Below are 20,562 nucleotides of genomic sequence, written 5' to 3' on the forward strand. Positions count from 1 at the left end.
AATATTCTGTTGGGGTAATAAACCCCTAGCATCTCTCTCGATGGGGTGAAAAGGGGGCTACATTTAAAAATAATCGAAAACGACGAAATCAGAGTACAGTTGGAGTCAGAGTAGACTCAGAATGGAAAAAAAAATGCTAACGAACACATTCCCTTGCTCATTGAACCTAAGATCTATTTACCATCCACGATCTCTGGATAGATCAAGCTCCGTACCTAGTCGAATGAAAGGTACAGTATGTATTAAGGCCCTTCTCGAAAGGTCGTCCTAGAACAGCTCTTGTATAATGCTTTCAAGCTAGGAACTCTCAACGCCCATGCTACACTTTATTGAAATGGTATTTGCAACCTACTCAATACTCTGACCTCTAATATATTTAAATATCCATGTCATTTTAAAGATAAATTTCTGAAACACATAGTAATTACATTCACTAGGAATTACAATAGCAATTTTATTGCACACGATCACGTCATATCGTACCTGAGGTACAGCATTGTTGCCGAAAATGCCTTTCAGGACGGCGATACAACGTCCCACAATGACGTCATCGCTGACGTTTTCCATGATGGCGGCAGCTTCTCCAGCGACAAGAGCGAGCAGAACAGGGGCACGATAAAGATTCCAGAAGAGGAATAGCTCGCCTGCAAATCCAAGAACACACAATTTACCATTGCTATCTTATACTAAACAAAGATTAAAATGTCGCAAAGCCAAAGAAGCAGAGATCATCAATATCAAACACATTTCCTTCAGTGGGGACAGAGCGAGTAGAAATTATTTTTAATAGGCTTTTAGAAGACTTTTTCTTATGGAAATCCCTGAATGACAAAAGCATCTTATTTGTTACCAAGAAATAAAAATAAAAATAACTCGGTTCTAGCAGTTATGTGACGTCACAGCGGAGTACCGATTTAACTGGAGTGCTCCGTACACCACGTATGAAGTAGGCTAAGTAGCACAATTATTACGCTGCTGTTTCGACTACATATTGAGTAATAATATAATGTTATTTTGCTTTACGTCCCACTAACTGCTTTTACGGTTTTTCGGAGACGCCGAGGTGCCAGAATTTAGTCCCGGAGGATTTCTTTTACGTGCCAGTAAATTTACCGACGTAAGACTGACGTATTTAAGCACCTTAAAAACCACTGGACTGAGGCAGGGTCGAACCTTCCAAGTTGGGGTCAGAAGGCCAGCGCCTCAACCGTTTGAGCCACTCAACCCGGCGACTACATACTGAGACATGTGTCTGTTTGTTATAGATACCTCTTTGTTTAAAGTTGGTGTTTTACATGATTGTGGACATTTCTTAAATAAAAAAGAACTTGTAAATGTCAGTGGTGGAATTAACATTTCTGCGCCACTACAGTAGGTACAATATAAAATGCGCCCTCCAAATATACATATAATAGTCAAGTCCCCGTGGTGTAGGGGTAGCGTGCCTGCCTCTCGCCTGGAGGCCCCGGGGGTTCGATTCTCAGCCAGGTCAGGGATTTTTCTCTTGACCTGAGGGCTTGTTCAAGGTCCACTCAGCCTACGAGATTAGAACTGAAGAGCTATCTGACGGTGAGATGGCGGCCCCGGTCTCGAAAGCCCAGAATAACGGCTGAGAGGATACGTCGTGCTGACCACACGGCTCCTCGTAACCTGCAGGCCTTTGGGCTGAGCAGCGGTCGCCGGGCAGGCCAGAGCCCTTTCAAGGGCGTTAAGTGCCGTGGGGTTTGGGTTTTACATGGCATAACAACAGAACCGAATAAAATTACACGAAACTACAATCTTCAGAACCTGGTAACTTTTGAAGATGAAAAGGAATTTACTAATTATAGAGGCTTTCGTCTTGCTTTGACGGTAGTGAACTCATCGAAAAATCTTCATAGTTCTCGTTTTTCATTTCGTTTATAGTAGATGTCAGACAAGCCATTCCTCTTTAGCTCTGTATATTAGAGTTAACAAGGAGAGTAGCTATATTCTGAGAAACAAAACTGCCATATTGATAGGAGTTGAGGAAAACAGGTTTCTTAGCTGTTGGAAAAGTGAAACCACATAATCCTGTGTTATTCTAAGAATAAATAACGAAACTGAGGGCAATCACTTCTAATTGTAATTCTTCAAAGCATACAAAAGATTATTGTACGTAGGCTATTAACAAAAAATTGCATTAGCCAATATTTACACCCCTCCCCTACAACCACCCGTAGGCACGTGCTTAGTGGGCCTAATATATTATAAATCCGTCACTGGTAAATGCATCGAACCCGATATTGAGGAATATGACTTATTCTGTCTACAACTCGGTATGCGACTTCTTTCTTTCTTTCTTTCTTTCTTCTTTCTTTCTTTCTTTCTTAATCCGTTTATTGTCCAGGGTTGGCTTTTCCCTCGGACTTAGCGAGGGATCCCACCTCTACCGCCTCAAGGGCAGTGTCCTGGAGCTTCAGACATCGGATCGGGGGATACAACTGGGGAGAATGATCAGTACCTCGCCCAGGCGGCCTCACCTGTTATACTGAACAGCGGCCTTGGTGGGGGATGGGAAGATTGGAAGGGATAGCCAAGGAAGAGGGAAGGAAGCGGCCGTGGCCTTAAGTTAGGTACCATCCCGGCATTTGCCTGGAGGAGAAGTGGGAACCACGGAAAACCACTTCCAGGATGGCTGAGGTGGGAATCGAACCCACCTCTACTCAGTTGACCTCCCGAGGCTGAGTGGACCCCGTTCCAGCCCTCGTACCACTTTTCAAATTTCGTGGCAGAGCCGGGAATCAAACCCGGGCCTCCGGGGGTGGCAGGTAATCACACTAACCACTACACCACAGAGGCGGACATGCGACTTCTTCTCAAGCTATTTCCTTAGTTTTACGCCTATGTCTTTACCCCTCGGAGAAGACAATAATGACTCATTTTGGATGGCATTTCTAAGAGGCCATTATCTTATAAAAGCCACTCAATAACTAGGAGTACTACGCTCCAAGACTCACACTGCAGTAGACAAGTATTTTGATTTGTTGAAAGGCCTGAAGAAATACGCCAACTCTTTGGGAACGAATTTAGAAGTGTCCTGAAGCAGTGAGTAGCGAAGTTGCAATAAGACGGTCGGAGAACCTTAACTTATAGCTTGATGGAAGTGTGTAATGGACTAGTATAACTTGGAAACGATTATCTAAACCTACAGGTAAATAGTGAAAATATCGAGCTCCATTAGTGGGTGTTGTTATTATTATTATTATTATTATTATTATTATTATTATTATTATTATTATTATTATTATTATTATTATTATTATTATCCACGTAGTTATGTACGACAGGTTGACAGTACGGACTTTATTTGGTATACATCATGGTCGTATCATTTATTATTTGTGTGTTGTATGATCTGTCTTGCGTAACAGAACATGTGAGGTTATGTCACGATACTTCTGCCGTATGCTTATTAATACGACTTTATTTAATGTATGAACACGCAATTAATAGTATATAATTTATTATTACCAGTAAATATGATGTATAAATCCGATGTAATGTTGTGCAAAACAGAGTAATAGGCTAGAACAACGCACCTTTGTCACTCAATTTTTACAGAATGTTCTATTCATTTGTACATAGGTTATTGGAGACTCGAGAAGATACGAGAAAACATGTTGTGTCATACTTTTCTGGAAGCCTGGCCAGGCAAGGTATAGTCTTGTGTTGTTAAGGGGAGTTGTGCGTGCGAGTCCCGTCGAGTTAAGCATGTGAACTCATATTGTGGTTTTACAGTTGAAGTGGTTATGTTGTGTTGGTACCACATGTGATCTTGTCAAGTGTTCCGTAGTTGATTGAGTTCAATATGGTGGTTCATTTGATGTGTAACTATTAATGTATATATAATTTGTAAACAGTGCACACAACGGACAGCGTCTCGTGTGTGCGTCTTTGTGAATACGATAAGCTGTCTCCAAATTTGGGGTTCATGGCATTAAAGGTGGCAGAAGCGAAGCAAATGTCTACGGTGTGATCAGACGCTGTAGTGCTGAGGCATTCCAGAAATACATCCGCACCCAGGTACAAGGGTTCAGTTCACTATCGTCCCAGCAATTATTTAAATCCCTTAAATGAACTTATCATTGGCTAGTTTAGCTTAATTGCTATATCTGTGCCCGCAGAGAAGAAACTTACTTCTGCCAGACTAATTATTTACGACCGAAGGTCATTCCCTTCTGTAAGATGAGCTGAAACTCTGATATTTCTGCATGGAAGTTCATCCTGTGTAAGATCTGTTGCAAGTAACATCTCACTAGCAGTGTCTATACATCACGTATTGCGTCTTATTATGCCATGTTAATGTATGCCCAAAGATAGAGAATTGAGATCATTTATGTACTTTATTCTCATAGCTAATATTGTCCGACTCGTTGGCTGAACGGTCAGCGTACTGGCCTTCGGTTCAGAGGGTCCCGGGTTCGATTCCCGGCCGGGTCGGGGATTTAAACCTTAATTGGTTAATTCCACTGGCACGAGGGCTGGGTGTATGTGTTGTCTTCATCCTCATTTCATCCTCATCACGACGCGCAAGTCGCCTACTGGCGTCAAATAGAAAGACCTGCACCTAGCGAGCCGAACCCGTCCTGGGATTTCCCAGCACTAAAAGCCATACGACATTTCACATTTCATAGCTAATGTTACCGGTATCTAAATTAGGCTTCATTACTTCGTAACTTCTCACCAGATAACTATAAGTGACGTGCTTGACTTGATATGAGGTTGGATTTGTTTCAAATAACGAGTTTTGTCAATTATCACATTCTTTGGGGATTTAAAATAATTCTAATTCTTTGAGGAAAATGTTTGTCAATATTCAGTAATAATATCTAACAATCTTGTTTATTAACATCCACTCTAGGACCGAAAAATTAAAACGAACTTTTAGCTGCATAGTTACAAATTTGTACTCGGTTCTGAACTCGGTTTAACAGAGTAATGGCGTCATAGTACTTGCTCTGAACAACTCCGTCCTCACACTACTTTAAGACAACTTTCATCAAAGGAATTTCGATATTTATATTACACAACAAACCCTCGAACTTACATGATATATATTACAAATGTCAAACTTTGTCTTTTTATGCAAGAGAGCTATCTACAGGCTAAGACTCGAATACGACTAAGACCCCATTTCCACTTCAGTAACAGCTAGTAATATAATTCTACGGTAACGAACAGTTCTAAAAGTACTTAAAAAGGCACATAATCATTCATGCGTTATTTCGACACTTCAAGTGGAAAATACGATTAGTTCAACCAGTGAGCGATCGAGTGGGGCACAGTTAAATTAAAAGTATCTGGGAGGAAGAAAACTGCAATGGATAACAATATACAGTATCCATGAAATAATAAGAGGTGCAACCAGCCGTATTTACTGACGATTTTTAATAAACATATCCATCTATTTCGTAAAAGAACTCATGGCATTACAGCTAAGATAGGTCTTAGCCTATCAAGGGACCGCTCCTCAGTCAGAAGGCCTGCAGATCACGAGATGGCGCGTGATCAGCGCGAGGAGACCTCGCTTTCTACATCGGGACCGCTACCGTCAGATAGCTTCTCAACTGTCCTCGCTAAGTCCAAGTGAACCTAGAACCAGGCCTCAGATCCTGGTAAAAAGTCCTGACCTACCCAGGAAACGAACCCGAGGCCTCTCGGTAAGAGGCAGAGACCGCCGGGCCGGCACTATTTTATAAACATTAGTATTATTATCGAACAAGAAAAAATGCATTCAATATAAATGTATAAACATAATCTTTACCAGTGCTTGATCGCTTAGAAGTAATTAACAGAATTTGGTTCCGCTGTCTCCATTTCGATAGCCCCGTGCTGCAGGAGTAGCGTACCTGTCTCTTACGAGGAGGCCGCAGATTCGATTCCGGGCCAGTCCAGGGATTTTGATTCTGGATTGAGGACTGGAAAAAAGTCCACCAAATCTCGTGATACCAACCTCTAAGCTACCTGATAAAAGAAAAATTGGACCGGTCCCGGAAGCAAAGCAATAAGGCTGAGGATATCATAACAATGACCACGAGGTACTCCAGAATCCGCAGGCCATCAGGATAGGCAGCAGCCGTGTTGACAGGCACAGATCCTTAATGGGATGATGTGTCACGGGTTTGTTTGCTTTTAGTCTCCGGTTAATTCGGTTGGGGGCCACGTAAGGATGTCTTCGTCGACAATTGTGCACTTTCTTCTGGACGAGCGCAACGACAAGTCGTTTCCTTATGTTTACGTTGGAAACACGATCCAATCTTGTAACGCTGGCTGACCACCTCATATCCTTAGTGTTCATGACGCTTAGTCAACGTTCTGCCTCTTCCGCAGTTAGCTAACATTCGGTACCGTAGAGTGCAACGGGACGGATAATATTGTGATAGATCTTCGATTTCAGGTGGTCTTAATTCGGTGATCACAAGCGACGCCTGTCAACAATACTTCAGGGAAATTGCACTCCAGCTCAGAGTGAGTTATTTCCTAGGACATATTCACAGTACCACCAATATGCAGGTGGAAGGCACGGAGCCCTTTCTTAAAACGAAAAAACCGAATAAGCAAGCTTGTGGTTTCTCATTACTGTTACTAGCACAAGACAAACGTTTTACGTTGAATCGGAAATCACAGGAAAGTGACTTTTCGAAATGCAACCGCTTTTTTGAGAAGTCAAAGACGATGATCCTCGACAATCACTCCCCGAACTCTTTCCCAATCGTTATTATACATTAAAAGGGAAAACGCCTATAAAACTCTAGCATAAAATAGATTGTCCACAGGTTTTAAACCATTTCACAACAGACCTATTGAAACCGTTCAATACCACGTTTCTAGACATGTCGGTAAGCCTAGTAAGATATATGCGCCGTTTTCCGCATCAATTTATGAAATATTTGGTTGTAAATAGCATTTATGCCCTGTCCGGGATACGAACGACGCTGCGCTAGTTCGGAGGGAGGTGCCCTAATTAAGCGTAAGGAGAGTGAGAACCTCTGAGAACCGCGTGAACTTGGTATTACCCTCTCTATATTGCAAGAGAGCTAGCGATATAACGCTAGACTTAAAATGCTGCCTATGTCAGAAGGCGTGGTTAATTTACAGGGTTTCAACTTAAGAACTGTATATTACCATCACTTCCCTGCCTGTTTCCTGAATACCAACCCACAGATTTCGCAGGCTCACTAATAATAATGATGATAATTCGTCGCAAGCCCAGGAAAATTACATAAAAGGGATTAATGACCTCCGCATAATTTGCAATATTTAATGATGTAAAAATATGATTTACTTCTCGACGCATTCATAATGACGCTACTCGAGACAACATCGCAGTGACGAAGACCAGATGGCCACTGTGGGTTTTCTTAACGTAGAGCGGGTAGTCTCCATTGCCCACACCCAGCGAGCCTAAAATCCAAAGGACGCATTCGTAATTACCATGAAGCCTGCGATCCGATCTGAATGAAAAGAGTCAGTAGATAGAGGGTGCAAAAGGCTACAATCGAGCATCCATTCGACTATGGAAGATGACTATTAGCGGAGCGAATATGTCAAAGTGGAAGGGACGTACCCTCTCTATAGCGAAAGCCACTAGTCGACTATATAAGGTCTTTCACCCTGCACATTTCATCATATTCTATATCAGGGTTTGAGTGGTTCGCGTCATAGTGCATACTAAGTGTTTCTTTCTACAGTCATCGTGTGATAGTGTGTGTGATACTTACATCAAGTACGGGTGATCAGTTCTACTCTTGTGATAGAGTGAATACATAATATTATTGTGGTATTCTACACAGGCTAAATAAATGATTTTCATGTAGAGACCGGGTCAAGCTATCTGTAATCGATAGTGTGTAGTTGGTCAGTGAGTACGGAGAGCTAAAGATCAGTGTGCTATAGTTAGCCCGTGTGGAATTATCAGATGCTATAAACGCCACGAAATAAATGTAGTCATATTAGCCAGGAATGAGTAATTGAAGAGTGACGCTTTGTTTGTAGTATAAGTTAATTCTCAAGCATCACTATCTGCAATGAACGCGGCGCGAGTAGCGATCTTCAGGGACATTAATCGCTACTTGTGGTAGTCCATCTAGATTCTATGAGTGGTCACTAACATTATTGCCTTTATCTTCAACTCAGATAAACAGTACCTCGAATAACTTGACTTACATCTGTGTTCACATGAATGTGAGTGCCCCTTGAACGCAGCACCTGCAACTACGAGATCGCACCTATGTGCCAGCGGTATTCCTGAGTGGAAAGACTGCGTGGGACCCTCGACGGCTTAGAGGTCGCAGTTTCCAGTACATCATGGAGTCAACGCGGTGGCAGATGAACCCAGGACCTTCCACCAGCGAGATGGCGGTCATGGATAACAAATTCCATATGACAGCAGGTTACACACCGAAATGATAAGTACAATCCAAAAATATCTTAGCATGAAAACTCCGTCAAAGGTCGCATTAAGATGATAATTTAACTTTGTAGATAAATTCAGTAACATGCATTTTGATTTTATGTATAGTGTGTAGATAGCGAGACATACGTTTCTCAAAGGGGTACAGTTGTTTTATTAGCTTTATTTCGCTTGTCTTCTGGGTGATTCGTGGTTAATCACCAAAGTTGCCCCGGGAATATGCATGAATTAATGTTCAATTCCCTGTAAGTTGTTATGTGTGTTTGGTGAAGCACTCGTAGATGGGTGGATTTAAATAGTTCGGCTGACTTCTATGTATTTCCATTTTAAATCAGATGGCAAGATCTTCCTAAGTTCCGATTATTAATAGCCCAGGTGCTTCACAAATTAAAATATTACATGGTTATAGACATCCTCCCTTAGTTTAAGGATGCTGATAAGTGAAGCAGGAAAACGATGACTCGAGGTGCGAACTAATGATCTTGAAAGATATGCGTGTGAAATGCTGTACTGTGTTTTCCTGTCGGTAAAGGTTATATATTCTTGAAGGTATTTGAATAGTGTGGATATTAAGTACATGTGTTTGAAATTGGGGGTGATAGACACAAAATGTTAAGGTATGCAGGATATGAGAAATAATAATAATATAAGCCAATAGTGTAACTTGTTGAGGCATTGGACGAAAGTGAATGATATGTGAATGTGCCCACGGAGGGTAGTATACCCCGTGCGATAGATGAATTTTAATTGATCGTTTATTCCAGATGGAATTGTGTATATCCGCTCAGCTGTTTTTTCCAGGGCGTGTTTTAGTTTAGGCGAGTGATATATGGCCTCAGAGTAGAGGGGTAAAAAAGGAGGTGAGGCTCCAGACCAGGGCTTTGTCCCCAAAAATGTGGTGCTTCTGACCTGCAGAGATAGTCTCGCCAATTTAGAACAAAGTACTTAAATACTCGCTGGCGTAGTAATTTTTCTTCACCATCGGAAGGCCTCGTGTTCAATAAAGTCGGTAGTTGACGCTCTCCTCCAATTACGGAATTAAAATAAAGTCGTAGTTAGGGAATTTCAGCTAGCACCTCGAAGTCAAACAGGCGTGGTTCGATACTCGACTGGTATTGAAGTCCTTGGATCGATGCAGAAGACATCTGTGGGATCACAGATTCTGGAGAGCAGAGTGTATTTATTGTCTTGTTTACAGGGATAATGCTCCACCATATTATGCATTTTATTGTTTAGGCTTTGTGTAATTGTATGATGATTCACTTTGGCGTTACTGACTTACCAACGTTGTAATGTCCAAATGGTAAATATTAATAATACGTTTGTTACCCCGGAGAGGCACGTACATTCAGTAGCGTGGTAATGTGTAATGCGGTATTATACGAACCATTAATGATAGGTGACGCCGGGATTTTCATGACTAGGTAATTTGTTGATGTAATAAGGAATGTATACGTCAAACACTTTAAAATTCACGACATAAGGAAAGAAACACTCGCGATGCCATCGTCTTCATGTAAAGTATGTGTTCTTTCACAATACAGTGGATGTTCAAATGATATCATTATTAAAGTGAATGTGACAATTCCCTAACATGTGGCAGTGAATTTGTAATATACCTATGCAGTATTGAATGGTTTTCGCTTGGGAATGTCAGAATCCAATTCAAGAGAGTATAATGAACTCGTAAAGACATTAAATGACGTTTCCCATACGATAAGTTAAGTGAATTAGATTTTAAAATTGTCACTCAGGCAATTATTTGGCACCTCGTACACGCGCGCGCGCGCGCGTGTGTGTGTGTGTGTGTGTATTAAATTTTCACCTATGATCTCTCAGTGAATGGAAATGTGTTTTGAATTTGGTAAAAATCCATTCTTATCATTTCTTAGATTAATGTATACCTTTCACTATAGTGCCCTACTTTCAACATAGTTATGTTACATGCCCACTTTATATTCACCGGACAGAACCATGACCCATAAGCTCTCGAGCGTATCCGTTGCTATGAATGAAATTAGGGAGGATGGGACTTCGATACCCGGGTTGATACTCCGAAGTTCTTCATCCATAAGATCTCCATCCGTCACATATTTACTAGGCAGGATTTTGTACATAGTACTCTATCGATGCCCGGGACAGGTACGCTATGCAGTGCAAGACAAATAATTAAGGACACTAGGTCCCAAGAATACTGTAACAGGCTATCCGTGTAGTTAACGCGTGGCCTTTTAGACAATCTTAATTTGCGTTATTTTTGGTTGACATCAGTTCTAACAAAATACATGAACGTATTTCAGCAACTCGAAGAATTAAAGGTGTCCACGCCTCTTGTTCTTTCTTGACGGATGCAGTACTTGTGTACCTGTCTCTTGGTATAGGCCACAGAATAATGTAGCTTCTAAGGAAGTCTGTCTCATTCATGGCTATGACAATATGGAAAACTGATGAGGTACTGAGCCCATAATTCTACATTGATGAAATGTCAACTACAAGATGGAGTGCGTCCATATATTTATCGCAAGCTCATCTCCTGTTCCGTGGTGTGCCAACTCACAGCGGGAGGAGACCCACAAAAACATCTAACGTGGTCGGAACATTTCGGAAGACCTCGAGTAATTAATAATGAAATGCTGGCTAATAACCCTCATTGTGAGATATTTCGGCACTGCCATTAACAAAGAAATATTTAATTAAGAATTTAGGGAAATATTTGAAGAAGCTAAGTCCACAGCGTGGCAATGTATTTAACTAGGCTTGGAGAAAAGGTACCAACTATCTTGGCCGAGTGGAACACACGTGTCAAGGACATCCGGTCAAAATGCGCGGGAACCATCGTGCAAGAAATGAATTAATTACGCCCGTTAAAAAAAAGCAGCGAACGGCACCCATCACGACTGGGAAAAATAGGTGGAATTCCTGTGGTGAGTCTCATAGAAATCGGTCCAAAAGTCATCATATGGAATGATTGCACAACAGTAGATAACGGCACGCAAAGCGTCCCTACAGAATGCATAAATACCCCTCTTCAAGCAAGAAGAGGCAGTCATCATTCAATGTCCGAGAGGGTGAATCTACGTCGCGTGACATTAAGAAGAGGATTTAAAGTGTGCAAAATAGACTTGAAGAATATTTAAAGCCAGTTGGCTTGAGGGATGAATAATTTACCAAGTCGTAATCGTGAGCGAAGGCAATTTAGATACTGAAACATTGTATTTATGACATCATCGCGGTCGGGGGGAAAATCATCAGTTAAATCATTGTAGGATTCTTGAACGTCTGCGTAGAGAGACAGCAGATTCATAGATAGCTCTTTGAATTATTGCGGACAAGACTATTTTGACAATCGGTAAGGGAGGACTGTTGTAGTCTGCCAGAGATAAGCTTTTGGTCTCACGGTCATTCACATCTGTGGGACACCTGGAGGAAAAGCAGTTGGAAATTTCCAAGAACGGCATCACTTGAATTCTCGACACGAGGCTGGGCGTTTTAATTTTTGTATGTGTGTACAGAATAAAATTTAGTGTTAATTTTCACAAAGGAAATCAATGTTTGTTGCTTCAAGACGAATATTTAAGCGAAGAATGTGTCCTGCAATTATGAGGGGCTAAGTCCAGAGGTGGCTGGCGTAAGATGAAGCCAGAATAATGCCACGCCAAGCGGCACAATTACAGGTCTAATTTAAATATTATGTTCTTGTAGTAAGAGATGTAAATGCGTGTCCCTTTAAATTAATTAATCAATAAATCATAACATCGCGTTGTTGAAGTGACATGTGTAAAGTTAAATATGAGCGTCTTGTCGTTATTCCATTGTAGAGGCGAATTGTCAGTTATTTAGATCAACGCGCGAGACTTTAAACTGTGTTTAAATTTCTTTAAAAAATAAAAGTGAAGTTAAATATTGCGATGAAAATGAATGAAATAATGTTCGAGCCGGTAAAAATTACGATAATGATAACGATAAAATAACCATTATGGGTGCGATAAAGTTAAATAACAACGTATACAATAATAATAATAATAATAATAACAATAATAATAATAATAATATTTACGTCAGTATAAAAATTGAGATGATGATAATAATGCGTTCGGCGGTTAGGTAAGCGAGATTTGCGGTTTAAATCGAAATCCAGTGAAGTATAATAAAATTGGCATTTTGGGAGATTTACATTTTCTGACACCATACATTTATGACGTAGAAAATTACGGTATGCTATTTTGCTCCTGAGGTCCATAAAAATTTCGAGAAGGTAATAGTGAGATCATTATAAAGTTATTTGGTCATGGAAACGCTTGTATTTAAAAAGTTTCGAGCAAGAAGAAAATGGATTGTAATGGAAATTAAATATGATAATAATTAGGAATATTTTAAAGACAGAGTAAGCCTATATTTTATGAGTGATGTAGAATAATCAGGACGCTGAGAATAAGAGGCCCGGTTGTTCGATGGAGAGTAATTTTTGTGATATGGTGTATGAGTAATATTTCTGAGACAGTTTGTATAAGAGGAGCGATGTCCTGTAGCAATCCAGAACGACTGAATAATGTAAGGGTTATCAAATCCAAGTGAGTGCGTCATAACGCCTATTTTAAGTACAAGTTGATGTTCTCCCATGATTACTATTTTATGTAAGACCGTAGGTAACGGCAGATATGGCTAGATGCGGATCTATTTGATACCAGCGAAGTGCATTTTGTGAAAGACGACCTCACGAACGAAAGATATTCTGATACACGTTCAAGTTAATACTTAGTTATTGAAAATTGAATTCTATTCTGTATCTTTACGAGATGAAAGTATCGCTGACTGGAAATATTGCGGGGGTGAAAAACTAATTTTTTAGAACGAGAGTTTATCCTACGCAGTTTGATGAGAAGTTATTTCACTGGACAGGTCACGATGATTAATGTTTGGAGTGCTGACATGGCAGGTCAGTTGGAGCCTCACACTCGAGTTATGCCGTGAATATCCTGATGGTTGCGATTATTGTTTTTAGTGATATTACGTAACATCAAACGAGATGTCAGTTTATTTTCATTTAGCGAACTTCACCGCATGTGTTTAAATTGTATTGAGGAATAGATTAAACTATTCTGAACCGGGTGAGTTCGTCCTGCGGATAGGGGCGCCCAGCCGTAAGCTGACATCCGGGAGATAGTGGGTTCGAATCCAACTGTCGGCAGCCCTGAAGATGGTTTTCCGTGGTTTCCCGTTTTCACACCATGCACATGCTGGGATTGTACCTTAATTAAGGCCACGGCCACTTCCTTCCCATTCCTAGGCCTTTCCTATCCCATCGTCGCCATAAAACCTATCTGTGCCGGTGCGACGTGAAGCAAAGTAGCAAAAACTAATCGAACATGTTGTTTAATTGGGAATGCACGCCTTATCGCAGGAAACAGACACAGTAATATTTCCAGATTCGAGTTCATTTCTGTAGGGAATTTCACTTCATGTGTTAGCGTTTCAACGAGGATCAGATTTAAATATCCGGACATTGTTTTAAAGTTCCGATTTCGCCTGGCAGTATGAGTGATGTGTAGATACCATAACGTTGGCTCAACGATGGATTTAGGATGCTGTGGGTATTACATAACTTAAGGGACACTGGGACTGAAATTTCCAAATTCTATATAAACTGAGGTACAGCTTTGAAATTTTGTATGCTTATGAATAGTCATAACATAAACCACTGTGGTAAATTTGAGCATTGCAAGTTGATTAGTTCTTGAGATATTAATTATTTTATACATTTTCATGTGCAAATTATTCAATATTTATAAAGGTCTGCCGCATTAAACCAATCAAGATAGTGTAACTTTTAGGTAATATTCTATCGCATTAATACAATTGGAAGAAACCTACGGATTCTTTTTTGAATTGCATTAATGAGTATGAAGAAATAATTTTTTTTCATATCCAAGTTTTTAATCTACAAAAAATCTTCAATTTTTTAAGTTTGAAATTTTTTTGCAGCCAGACCAAAAGTGCAATCCAAAAATCGATCCGCAGGTTTATAGTCAATGCAATGAAGATAATACATGCAAATTTTGAAAGCAATATCATAAGATTTATGATGCGTGTAACATTTTGAATGCCTGAAAAAGTGAAACAGAGAAAAAAGCAATTTTTTAAAATAATGGACAATGCTCATAACCTGTATTGCCAGCTGAGAATCTCAAAGAAATTTCTTGTTTTCTCCTACTTTTGGATTTTGGCTTACGCCACCGAGAACTTATTGTATGCATTTCACCACAGAACAACACCAAACAATAGTAGAAAATACTCGCATACCTCAACACAATCAAACTGGAAAACAACTTGTTTGTAAACAAACAGGATTTGCACATGGTATGTACGGAAATAGTCATAAATAATGTTGAAACTAATAAATATTTCTTTAATAAGTAATCACCGTCTTTGAAAATAGGCATAAAAATTTACTCAATATATTTTGCATGGCCACACCACCACCTGTAATTTTCATTCAGATTTTTCAGACTTTTGTAGTTCTTATATAGTTTACCTAGTAAAAGTGCCCACTTCCTCCACTAGAAAGCAGCAAAATGCAGACCGACAGATGTAGGAGGCCTTTTTGAATTATTCTTATGAAATGAAATCGTGAAATCTGCTTGAATACACCACTAATGTGTGCTGATCGTGAGTCGAACGAAAGTGGGCGTTTAAAGGACTGCAGGCCAGGCATTTAAAAGCTACGCTAGAGCTTTAAAAATGGAGGAATTTGGATGAAAACACTGCTATCTGATCCGCGGGGGTTAGGGGTGTATTGATATGGAAAAAGCCGAAAATCAATATTTTACATATATTTCGCCAAAATTTCAGTCCCAGTGTCCCTTAAGGATGAGTAGACACTGTACGTTGACTCAACGACAGGAATAGGACGTCGTCTGTACATAGCCAAGTCATAGGTTAGGCTTTTTTTGCGAATCGACTTGAACGATGTTAGTTTTTGCAGTAGTGGATACAAGTGTGAAAAATATTAGCAGGTGCTTTAGGCCATGTTTCAGCTTAATTCTTACTAGCCGGAATGTGCTCGCTTAATAGCCTTGCATCAATAGCGGCATGAATGTAAGGATTGTCCCACGTGGAAACCTGGCTAATGGAGACTGATCCCTACTTCTTAGCCGCGTGTGTTCAAGCACGATGAACTTCCGTTTCTATTTGTTTCTTTTTCTTTACTTGAAGATTTATTGTTCGGGTGTCCGGTATATTATGATAGCGCCCTGAGTTGACACTTAATTGATTCATGTAGGATTTACGATACGAACGCGGTTTCGCTTCGTCAGCTGTTTATATATTTTCATGTTTCATTATTCACATTATTTATGTGAGACGTTGACCTACCGATCACTTGTAGCTTGGTTTAATGGGACAGGGGTAGGTAGACAGATTTATAATTGTAGTCGTAGTTATAGAGTATTGGAAAAACTTCTTTTTGTGTTTTATATTGTGGACTTGTATTTTAACGAATTTAACGTTGTAACTGTTTCAAAACCTGAAGGGCGGTTAAGTAAGAACATTTCAAGTGGTTTATCACTTTTCTTCTAAATGCATAAGCAATTAATATTTTCCTGCATTTCTCAGTTTTGTTCCTTCAGAACGACGTAACGTAAGGTCCCCTCGGATCAAATGTTGTTGGTTCCTTCTGAACATCTGCTTGGGGTGATGCATGTTTCAGCATGAGGATTCCTCTGTAACTTAAGGGTGTCACGAGATGACAATACATGGTGGAATTTTATTTTTGATTGTGACAATTGCTGTTAACTTGTAAAGAACACCATGCTTTCAAGTAATATTTCGCAACCTATCCAAAGCAACTAATAATCTATTTGGTTCGATTAAGGACCCATTCGGGGGATATTCCGGTATCCGAGAGGATATTGGACTGGTGGATAACCTTAATTAATCGTAAATCTGGAATTCTACTTGTTGAAGGTCAGATTTTCCACGGATCGTGTGGGTTAAATCTCAGTTATCGTTTGGATCAATGTTGCGCGATTTTCAGGTTTTTCTATTATTTTTTTTCTGGTTTTTGCTGTCCGGGAATTTTACATTGCGTTTTCATTCTTTGGAAGACAATAATAAACAATTTAAAAAATATTTACCACTCACGTTATGCATTGTGACTTCGTTATAACATGTTGTGAAATTTTATCTGACTTTTCTTGCCTTTACCGAGCTCGATAGCTGCAGTCGCTTCAGTGCGACCATTATCCGGTATTCGGGAGATAGTGGGTTCGAATCCCACTGTCGGTAGCACTGAAGTTGGTTTCCTGTGGTTTCCCATTTTCACACGAGGCTGGGGCTGTACCTTAATTATGGCCACGGCGGATTTCTTCCCACTCCTAGACCTTTCCTGTCCCATCGTCGCCATAAGACCTATCTGTGTCAGAGCGACGTAAATCAACTTGTAAAAAAATATAAACAAATAATCGTGATTTACATTGAATAAATATTTTAGTAAGCACAATTTTGCTCCTCATTTGGAGTAGTTATGCTCTCCTCTGAACACTATCGATTTGTCTATGAAGTGACAGAAAAGGACTTGGAACGACCCCAAGATCCGAGAGTACGACATTGCTCTACCGAAGTAGCCGAGGCAGACGACCAACGATGGAACGGTAAGTTCAAGGGTTCAGTATGGGTGGTGCTGAGTAACGCCATTCAGGGCATCTGGATGATATGAAAGGTGCTACTGAAAGCAATGGCAAAACATCTCACTTCACACCATGCCTTATTATAGCGCCATTGGTTTCCCCATAACTACATAACAGTCAGCATAACCAAGGAGTAGAAAGTTGGAAGTGTGCTCCGCCACATTTTGACTTCTTTAAGATGTTATTGGGACCTAGAAATTGGAGGAATGACTACTTCTTAGCAGAGAGAAACATCGCTGCCAAGATCCGTAGCTTTGCAATATAGTAAACAGAAATAATCGCATGAATGGAAATCGATTCGCGGGAGCTCGATCCTTTTACTATGTCTCATTGGACATGGAAGGCCTTGTTTCAAATAGTACCACTATTAGACGCTATGGCTGCTCAGAGGGAAGTACTGCTTTCGATACATACATATAGATACAAAAAGTGAATCTAGTGAAGAACTGGATAATGCCCCATACACACATGAGAAATGTTAGTTTTGTTATAGTATCTTAATGGGATCTCCTAGAAGGAAGAACAGGAACAATGAAAATATATTCGTTATGTCAAAGAATCCACAAATTTATACGTTACGTATCAAATCACATAACAACGCCAGTTTGCCTACAGCACTGCACATGACTAAACACACCAAGAATTTTCCAGAAATGCCTTCGTAATATTTTAGTTTTAGAGCTACTGTAACTCAAAGTGGCACTAACTTAAGTTTCAGTGAAAAATATAACAATTTACAATTTCATTTCATTTGAAAACTATTAAAGATACCAAAATTGTTGTTAAAATTATGCAGTTTTTCTCAATAACTACAAAATGAATCAACTTGGAATTACTAGATTATGTGTATAGGTTCCTGTGTACTAATCAGATTAACAATAATAGCTGAGCTGCTCATAGAACTGGAGATAAATATTAATAACTTAAGACTTTTCTTAATTATTAAATTCTGAAATAAAAACTAAGGGAAACTTGAAACACTAGAACAAAAACGTTTCGTTCGGTTGTAAGTGTAATCTTTTCTGCGATTGTCTAGTTTGAAATCTCCCACTTTATTAATTAGCTCATAAATGTAGAAATTCGTTATTTTATAATGTTGGTGACAGTGACTGATGATTTTCTGTATCTTGTAAAGAGAGCTGAATTATCCAGGTGTAAACATCTTTATTACAAGTAGATCAGTGGTTCGGTGGTAGGCACGTGATTGCAATGAGAACAATCTGATATGTACAGTCAGTTACTGCTACCTTAATGCCTCAATTTTTCTTCTCCCACAATGATGGTTTCGGTCATCTCAGAGTGTGAAAGGTCTGAAGGAAGATATCTATTATTTCAAAAAGCGCTAGAAAGATTTTATAACAACTCAGTTTTCAGAATGTATAATTACAACTGACAAGAGATACAATCTGTGTAAATTCTGAGTGAACCCGGTGTTAAGATGTAACTACCAGTGTTACAAAACGTAGTTAGTGCCCTATTTCACGAAAATGCGTTTCTTTCTTCATATTCTCTGCGCTATGGTAACACCTGCTCGAGCTAACAGGCCAATATCAGAATGGAGAGAGCATGTGAACGGGACGGACAAAGATTGTAACATCAAAATTCATAGCTCCTGAAACCTTCCCGATAAAGTTTCAATCTATTTCTACACACAGAGAGCAGACCGCCCGTTCACAAGCAAAAACTAACTTAAAATTCAAGACTGCATATGGGCGTGGGTTGATCCAAAGAAGAGAATAGCCTGCAGTGGTCCTCATAGACCTACTAAAGGATCGGTAGAGGAAGAATAAAATCATTTTCTTCTGTCCGTTTTGATGTGAAATAAAGACACGAGAAACTCATGCGTAGTGTTTTTTATACTTGACTTCATCTGTGCAGATTGTGAATTTTGGGGCAAAAGAGAGGATGGTGAACCTAGTACCTTATTTTAACCAATAAGCACCCGAGCGTCCTAATATTAACTGCGGTACATAAATGCGTGTAGAGATAACGTTGGTAAGTTCAACGCACATCACTAGCAACTTGAACTTGTCTCTTCTTATTCTGAGGCTTTCAATTGCATGTGATAAGAACGTCACAAACTGCCAGTCTAAATCATCTCTAACATCCTGAAAGAAGTTCTTAAAATGTACTAAATTTAAAACTGCTGAATTTGATTTCCACATTGCTGACCATTTTTGATGCTTGCTACGTACAGTACACGCATGTCCTAAGCATATTATTGGTAATTTAGTACCGCCTTGTTAAAAAAACTTACTGACTGCGCAATTAACAATTAGGGTGTACGAGTGCACGTAACAATAAACAAACCTGTCATATAAGGCAGGCTGTCCTTACATCAAGAATGCAATCAAATCCCACTACAGACACTCCAAGTACATCAAACCTAAAAAACCACCTCCCCCGCCCCCAATCAGTCATCCCCCCCCCCGCCCCCTGGTCTAGGCCCTTCCTCCTGCCCGCCTCAGAACTCGAACCTACACCCTTCCCTCCTCCTGCAATTAATACTACAACTAATTGCCCTCCAAGCTACCCCTGTCACTCCTACCATGCCCGCCAAGCAATTAATAATAAACTAATCCCGCCATGCTTCCACGCCAAGATATCTCCCTGCCAACGCCTAAATCAAGTAACCTGCCACGAACCACCTTGCCGACTTAATCCTTCACTCACACCCCCCTTTCCGCTAGATCTAGTCTCCGTATTATTCTGACAGTTAAGCAACATTGGGAGTGGTCACCCACTGGAGGGTTACCATCATCCCCTCCCCACTTCTACCGGCCCTGTGCCACTATGAATAACTATTCACTCCATTCTACGGGAAATTATGAATCCCCTGGACACCACATAGTGTCCAGGACTCCTTTCTTCTCACCCATACGGGTGCAGGTAATATCCTGACCAGTTCTGATCTCAATTTTTTTTAGGCCACCACCTTCCACACTACAGTTCTGTTCCCACCACCTAATTTGTCGAAAGCAGCACTCAAGACCTTTGGGTCGAAGGGCTAAAATTGCACAAAGGATCCGGGCCCCGCCCGCATATCCCTTGTGACGCGTGGTCTGTCTATCTGTCTGTCTGTCAGGTAATAGGCCTAAGTAACCTCGTGTCCTCGTATTCTTCGAGGTACTGCAGCTCTTTTCAGACATCCCCTCCCGCACTCCCACGATGGAGATGAGCTGCACGTACCTTTTTAACTCCATACCAGCCCTCCTGCCAATCTTAAATGTTCGCCCTTACCGCGAACCGACGTCGGATCTCCAAGGGCAGCAGCTATGGACGCGAACTGTTGGACTACGGAGGAGTCCTTCACAGGTACTGACTACTGGTAGTCCTCAAATATTATTATTAGAAGAATACAGAGCAAGAATATGCATTAAGGTTTACAATATCCCAGCAGAGATTTGGTTCCCTTGGTACATTTGCTAAATGGTATCGTTCACA

The 20,562-nt window shown here is 40.3% G+C and overlaps 1 protein-coding gene across 1 annotated transcript in view; it reads right to left on the minus strand.

Annotated features, from left to right (window-relative positions):
• The window catches only part of LOC136858224 (lysine-specific histone demethylase 1A), a 149,664-nt gene that overhangs the window by 64,012 nt on the left and 65,090 nt on the right, over positions 1–20,562 (minus strand). The window contains exon 3 of the mRNA XM_067137613.2: positions 484–644. Coding sequence (XP_066993714.2) covers positions 484–644 — 161 coding nt within the window. The remainder of the gene's footprint in view (positions 1–483; positions 645–20,562) is intronic.

Source organism: Anabrus simplex, chromosome 1, assembly GCF_040414725.1.
Source record: "Anabrus simplex isolate iqAnaSimp1 chromosome 1, ASM4041472v1, whole genome shotgun sequence".
Classification (NCBI taxonomy): Eukaryota; Metazoa; Arthropoda; class Insecta; order Orthoptera; family Tettigoniidae; genus Anabrus; species Anabrus simplex.